Source organism: Drosophila subobscura, chromosome A (assembly GCF_008121235.1).
Source record: "Drosophila subobscura isolate 14011-0131.10 chromosome A, UCBerk_Dsub_1.0, whole genome shotgun sequence".
NCBI lineage: Eukaryota > Metazoa > Arthropoda > Insecta > Diptera > Drosophilidae > Drosophila > Drosophila subobscura.
In genome coordinates, this window is record NC_048530.1 from 14856341 (window position 1) to 14863265 (window position 6925).

Below are 6925 nucleotides of genomic sequence, written 5' to 3' on the forward strand. Positions count from 1 at the left end.
AAGCAATCATAATGTGCCGCACACTGCACAGACACACATCAGCTGTGCAGGATTCCTTATTTCTTTCGGGAATATTTTGGGGGTATAGATTATACTTTTCAATGCTTTTCCACACACTTTAAGAGAAAGAGAGCGATGGAGAGCGCGGGCGGGCAAGCGGAAACGCAAACGGAAACGGAAGCTGAGACAAACTTCAATCAAGCACATAACGGGACTCTCTGCTGGCTGCTGGCTGTTGGCTGCCACGTGAAACGTGCGCATAAAAACGAATTCCAACCCGAAAAGTATGCAACACTTTCTTGCGTCAGCGTAAAGATGAAAAAAAAGTCAACAACAACAACGACAGGGGACAACGAGAGGAATAAAGGCAAAGGACATACCTACAAGCAAGAACAAAAACTGATTTAGCGTAATTTGTTGTTTTAGTTTTTCCCTTTCGCGTGTGCGTGTGAGCAAAGAACGAGGGATGGGGCAGGGGCTGGGGAGCGTAGTGAAAGAGGAAGGAGTCAAGTATCCAGCGAGGCATCAGGCATGGAAAATCGCAATAGCAGTAGCAGTAGCAGAGGAGCAGCAGAGCAAAGCAACGGCAGCAGCAGCAGCAGCAGTCACGCGGCATGCAACAGGCGACAAAATTGGTCGAAAGCGCTGAAATTTCTGCGTACTTCACGCTCGAACTTTGGGGCCATCAGTGCACCTTTGTCGCCTGTACGCGACGTATTGTGATTACCGTGCCGCTATGTGTGTGCCACCGTGTGTCTTCTATGTCGCTGTGTCGCTCTAACTGTCTCCCCATCCCAACGTCTGTGCGCGTGTCTGTGTATCTGTGACAGTAACGTTGATGCTCACGTTGATAGAGACAGAGAGAGAGAGAAAGAGAGAGTAAGCGAGTATATTGTGTGACTGGCTGGCTGACTGGTGACTGCTGAATTGGTGACCCCGACGCTACTTGTCCTGCGAAACCACTCCACAAACAGCAATGGAGGCAGCAATTCAACAAACGCCAGCGACATGGCAACAACGGTAGTTTCAACAACAACAACAGAGACAGCAGAGACAACAGAGACAAAAACAATGTGCAGCGTTGGGGAGGCTTGGTATGGAGCAACATGCTCACGTCGCTGACGACGTGTCTCAAGTGTGTCCCCCCCATGCGAATATAACTGAATGGTGTGTCGCTTTTTTCTGTCTCTCTTGTCCCCTCTCGCTCGCACTCTCTCTTCTGCTCTCCCTTTTTGCTTTTCTGGCAAGTGTTTGTCTGTTGTAATTCACGAAATTGCCAGCAATCGATATAAACATCAAACTCTCAATGCGTTTGTCTCCTGTTTGCCGTTTCTGCCGCTTGCGCCCACGCCCCTCTCCCTTGGCAGCATTGTTGTGTGTCAGAGCTGCCAATGCTGCCAATGATCCTGTTGACGTTTCACACAAAACAGAAAGAGAAAACAGCAACAGCGACAGCAACAGCAACATCAGCCGAGAGAGGGCACAAAAATTGTTTGCTTGGTTTAGTTTTATTTTTATTTTTAGTGCCAGCGAAACTGACATTGATGATGATTATTGGGAGTAAATAGAATTGAAAATGCCACCCCGCTTTTGGCTGTAAAGTGTATACGTAGCCAGGACACGTGTGTGTGGCTGTTTGTGTGTGCGTTATTTCCCTTTTTCCCTACCTCATTCCCTTGCTTGCTGTTCGCATAATGCGCGCAAATAAATTGCAAAATCAATTGAGCGGTAAAATAGTTTCCCTCAGAAACAACAGCAGCAGCAGCAGTGGCAGTGGCAGCAGCCACGAATCGAAAGTCAATGCTGCAGCCACGCCCCATCGTACGCCTTCTTGAAGCACTGGCAATCGAAAGGAATCGCAGGGAATCGCAGTCAGTGCCACGCCTGTGACATGTGAACCCTGAACTCCACTCAATGCAGTGGGCGTACTGGTCTGGCTGGAGTGGCTTGAGTCTATGAGTAGGCGTCGCACTATGCAAAAGATACGGATACAAGTATCTGTTAGCTGCCTGCGATCATAAAGAGTACACCAGACGGAGGGTTTGCCTGCTCCAAGACTCTGGGCATTCATGGCACAAATCGCTGGCAAAACAATTATGAATTAATTATGAGGCTTACTCGCCATCCCTCCCTCACTGGCAATTTATTATTCATGAATGATCAAAAGTTTTTCCTGCTACTTCTGCTTTTGCCTTTGCTTTCGCTTTTCCTTTTCGTTTCCTTTATGTTCGCGTCTCTCTTTTCCATTCCTTTGGCATTTCTTGAGAGCTGCCTGCTCGCCGCGCGCCTTTTGTTCTGGCCATTTTCTTCATGTGTCTCTCTATCATTAAGGCAAAAGTACAGCTTAATTGTTGGCACAGACAATGGGGCGGGGAGAATAGGGATCCCCCATGCCACACCACACCACTCCTGCCCCTACCGCTACCCCTTCGGCTACACTCGTTTGCCTATTAAGCAGCATCATAATAATAATGTGTAACAACAACAACAGCTGCTGGCAATAACTTGTTCATGTGTGTGTGTGTGTGTGTGCGTGTGAGGTGTACGGGTGTGTGCCGTTATCTGTGTGCCTACGTATCGGTGTGTTTGTAGCGCATTTGGGGACGCATTCAAAGCAATTTCCACAATTTTCGTATTGTTTACTTAATTAATTCTGCACAAAGATTTCCATTTGTGTAAGTGTGAGTCTCTGTCTGTGTGTGTATTAGTGGCTGCGATTGTGTGTCTGCTGGCGCTATGTACATACACATGTAGGTATATGCTTTTGTGGGGGTTTTGTCTGCGGCCTCGCAGATGTTCTGCGGTTATTACAGCAAAACCCACAGAACTCCCACACTAGAAACGCACACCACCGCGCACCACCGCGCTCCACCGATACAACCCACTCCAACGCGCACCACCGATACCACCCATATTCTGCGCGTAGACAAAAAGGGCCTTAATGAGTTTATAACATTTAATGAATCCCGCAGCAGCAGCCGCGCCATGCGGCGTATGCGTAATGCACACTCGATTGTCACACAAAATGGCTTAAAGAGTGCGCCGTCCGCCTTTAAGTATGCAACAAGTTTTGCATGCAGCTCAATTTGGTTTCGAATTTATTGTGCTTTGAAATATATATAATTTATATAGCAGCTTATGGCTGGTCTAACAGCTCGATATCAGTCATATGTGAACGAGAAAAAATAAGCTTGAACGTTGCTTTGCTGCACAAATTTCCCCTAAATGAAAAGACTAACGCCAGTTATACTAATATTCTCACGTTTTTTTTTTAATATTTGCCAGGATAAGCGTACTCAATTCTGGAATATTCTTAGCTATTTTGGTACATTAAAAACACCAAACCAATCTCAAGATCGTATCGATTTATTCTCGTACTAACACTGACTAAGAGCCATTCCATTTCGCATTCTCTACTACTATTTCGAGATAAATTCCAGTCGAAATATCTTTACAGCAACACTGCTCCCTCTCTCTCTCTCTCTCTCTTTTACGCCGCCACTCGATTGATATCGAAATTCTTGCCGAACATAAAGTTGACATTGAGGCCAGGCCAAAGACAAGAAAAACCAAAATAGACAGATAGAGCCACACACAAAGTTACAGATACAGATAAAGATACTTACAGATAGATATGCAAATTGATTGACTGCCAAAGCACAGAAGAGCCCAGACAAAACCATAGATCGGAGTGGGGCTGTTTTGGGGGGCTTCTGTTTCGAAAACGAAATTCATTTGGCACTTTACTTAGCCATCATTAGCAAGCCACGCTCTTTCTTCCTACTCTTCCCTACATTTGTCTCTACTCTTTGTCTGCGTTTTTAACACATTTTGGGTTAGAAAGCTTTGCACTAGACCAGCAGAGAGAGAGAGAGAGAGAGAGAGAGAGAGAGAGAGAGAGAGAGAGAGAGAGAGAGCGCTAGCGGCAGAGGTTGATAAACAAAAAAAAATTGATGATTTTATGGTTTATCTGCTGTAAGCTGAACATTTTTTATGGGCGCCACATAAAAAAGCGTTTTGGGTCAAAGTTTGTAAGTTATTTGATTTGATTTTGGGTTTTATGTACTGTGAGCCTCGCTTTGGCCATGATACTTCTTCGACATTTTTATTGGGCATTTTTTAGATAATACTTTAGAAATTCCAAATTGTTTACCCAAAAAAGATGTGCATTGATTTTTCTCGCAGTGCCTTTTGAAAGCGCCTAGTTTATGGGTGCCACTAATAAGATAGAATATACGATTTATATAGTAAATTATACGATCGAGCCATGGCGGGCAAGGGAACTGGAATGGGCATGTAAAGTGTGTGTTGCCTTGTACTGACTTGTGGGTTTTATTATCGATTTCTGTTTGCCGTTTGCCCAGCTGTAAACCATCAACAGACAACTAGAAACAGAAATACAGACGAGAGCGGTAACAGAACTCGAAGCTGAGAGACCGAAACAACAGCCATGACAAGTCAAAATTGTTGTGGAGCTACCGTTTTTTGCTTCTATGTCAAGATCAATGGAGTGTGTGGTGGAGTTGCGGAGTTGTAGAGTGGCTGTGGACCCGAAAGAAATCGAAATCGAACTGCTGCTGCGTTCAGTTAGTGTATCTATGGCTTCGACCCACTAAAACGCAGCGTCGCATCTTTCTTGTTGTACTTTCACTTGTGCAAACACACAAAAGCGAACCAAGAACGTAGCTGCCACAGAGGGTCACCAGCATCAGCGTCGGCATCAGGCGGCGGGATGGCATGGGATGGGATGATCATAATCATCAAACAGTTTGATGATCGGTCGGTTGGTTGCTGGCTCTGCTGGCTGCTCGGTGCCTTCAGTAGCCAGCCGAGTGGCAAGCCAAGCGGTCTCTCTCCTCTCTCTCTCGCGCGCTCTTTGGGGCTTTGTGTTTTCTTATTGATATTTTGTATTGCATGCCTGGCAGTCACGTGTCCCGTCGGCAGACCTTGCCCGGTGGTGCTCTGGTGCTGCTCTTTGCCGGACTGCTGCTGCTCGGAAATGGCACTGCCGTGCAGGGCCTGCACCGCCACAGCATCATGATGAAGACCTTTCGCTATCTGCAGGAGACCATGCTGAGGAACAGCCTCGAGCGGGCACATCTCAATCATGGCATTGTCTTTGAGTGTCGCACCATGTAAGGCGCAGGGGCCCAAGTCACAGAGCGAGAAATTGATGATTGAATTTCCTTCCAGTTCGGACAGTGACTTTGGCAACGAGGTGCACTTCCTGCTGCAGCTGGGCGATCTTCGGGGATTTCGACAGCTGGATGCCAACAAGAAGCTGGCCCTCTTCCTGCATGGCTGGAACGACAAGGGCAGCAAGGACTGGGTGCAGGAGCTGTTGCTGAGTAAGGCCTTGAACTCTACTTGGACTCGCTCATTCTGCTTCTCTTTCACGCCCGCAGCGTGGACCCTGTTTGATGCCAGCTACAACGTGTGCGTAGTGGACTGGGGCAACTTGTCGCAGAACGACTATAAGACCGCTTCCATGTCCATCTTCGATGTGGGCCTCACGGTGGCAGGCATCATCATGGCCCTGGAGGAGCTGCGTCCCAACCAATTCCATCGCAGCAACGTCACCCTGGCCGGCTACAGTCTGGGCGCCCATGCCGCCGGCTATGCCGGAGCGGTGCTCGAGGGCCAGGTGGAGCAGATCATCGGACTGGATCCGGCCGGGCCGCTGTTCTCGCTGCCCGCCGAGGTCTCGCCCAAATACCGCCTGGACCCGAGCGATGCCCAGTTCGTTCAGGTGCTGCACACCTCCGGCGGTTCGCTGGGCACGAGCCTCAAGTGCGGGCACGCCGACTTCTATCCAAATGGTGGCCGAGCACCGCAGACTAACTGCAAGATGTTCGCGAATCTCCGCGACATGCAGAACACAAGTGAGTGGAGTGAAGTGGAGTGAAGTAGATCTCTCCCGATCCCCCTGGACTCCCAGCTGACTGCCTTCCCCTTCCTATTTTTAGATCCCATTGCCTGCAGCCATTCAGCAGCCGCCATCTTCTTCAGGCAGTCGATGGACCCGCAGTACCCATTCGTGGGCTACGAGTGCGGCAGCTATCGGGAGTTTGCCGCCGGATACTGTGACCAGAATCGACGGGCCCGCTTCGGCATCCACTCGCAGCGCAGGGCCCAGGGTAGTTTCTACTTCAAGACAGGCTCCACGCAGCCGTATGTGCAGCGGCGTCGGGATGGTTGGCTGAGCGACGTCGGTCGGCAGGTAGACTCCTCCACCGCTGGCCAGTCGGGAAAGGGGAAGGGAAAGGGTGGCCGCCTGATGCTGCGCCTCTGGTCAGGTGGGTGGCGGCGGGGCGCCAGTCGCAGTCGTGAGCGGAGTCGACAGCGAGATCTGTGTCGGTGGCCGTAGTAGTTCCTAGTGTTTAATTTATTTTTTTTGTTAGTGTTATGTTTGGCCGTCAAATATATATTTCCAGCCCAAAAGTATGTAAAAGAGAGAAAGGGAGCCGAAAGTGGCGCTAGGAAAACGATGCACGTAAGGGAAAGAGAGCAGCCGAAGACAGACCAGCGAAGAGCGTTGAGTCATGGCCAGCGAAGAGAGTAGCCAAAGCAGCGCAGCCAGCGGAAACCTCTTAAGTAACCGTTAAGCCTTGGCTGTGCAAGCACAACGCGATCATCGTAAGGTGGTGGTTCTGCACTCATACAAGTCAAGTGTCAAACGATCTACAGAGTTCGCTGCGTCACCTTACAAGACGTTCGTCTGCAAGAGAGTCTTCCGTTTGAGAGCGTCTTGCCCACGTTCGCTCTCTTCGTGTTGCCCCAAGTTCGCTCTCTTTGTGTCTGCCCACGCTCGCTCTCTTCGTGTTTGCCCACGTTCGCTCTCTTCGTGTGTTAAAGCATGCGATTATCGAATAAGAGATCTCTGTACGCCACTTACAGGTGGAGGACTGAACGACTTCCCTGCCTG

At 49.1% G+C, this 6925-nt stretch overlaps 1 protein-coding gene across 1 annotated transcript; it reads left to right on the forward strand.

Annotated features, from left to right (window-relative positions):
* The first annotated feature begins 4857 nt into the window (after window positions 1-4857).
* LOC117892221 (pancreatic triacylglycerol lipase) lies at window positions 4858-6404 on the forward strand. Its single transcript, XM_034798325.1, has 4 exons — window positions 4858-5135; window positions 5194-5348; window positions 5406-5882; window positions 5967-6404. The coding sequence occupies exons 1-4, from the start codon at window positions 4915-4917 to the stop codon at window positions 6365-6367; spliced, it is 1254 nt and encodes a 417-aa protein (XP_034654216.1). The 5' UTR covers window positions 4858-4914; the 3' UTR covers window positions 6368-6404.
* Window positions 6405-6925: the final 521 nt, after the last annotated feature.

What these genes read in the sequence shown, in the direction of transcription:
- LOC117892221 (XM_034798325.1), top strand. Translation starts at nt 4,915, where the DNA reads ATGCCTGGCAGTCACGTGTCCCGTCGGCAGACCTTGCCCGGTGGTGCT. An exon ending in GGTGCAGGAGCTGTTGCTGA is followed by an intron (nt 5,349 to 5,405) that starts GTAAGGCCTTGA and finishes TCACGCCCGCAG; the next exon opens with CGTGGACCCTGTTTGATGCC. An exon ending in CCGCGACATGCAGAACACAA is followed by an intron (nt 5,883 to 5,966) that starts GTGAGTGGAGTG and finishes TCCTATTTTTAG; the next exon opens with ATCCCATTGCCTGCAGCCAT.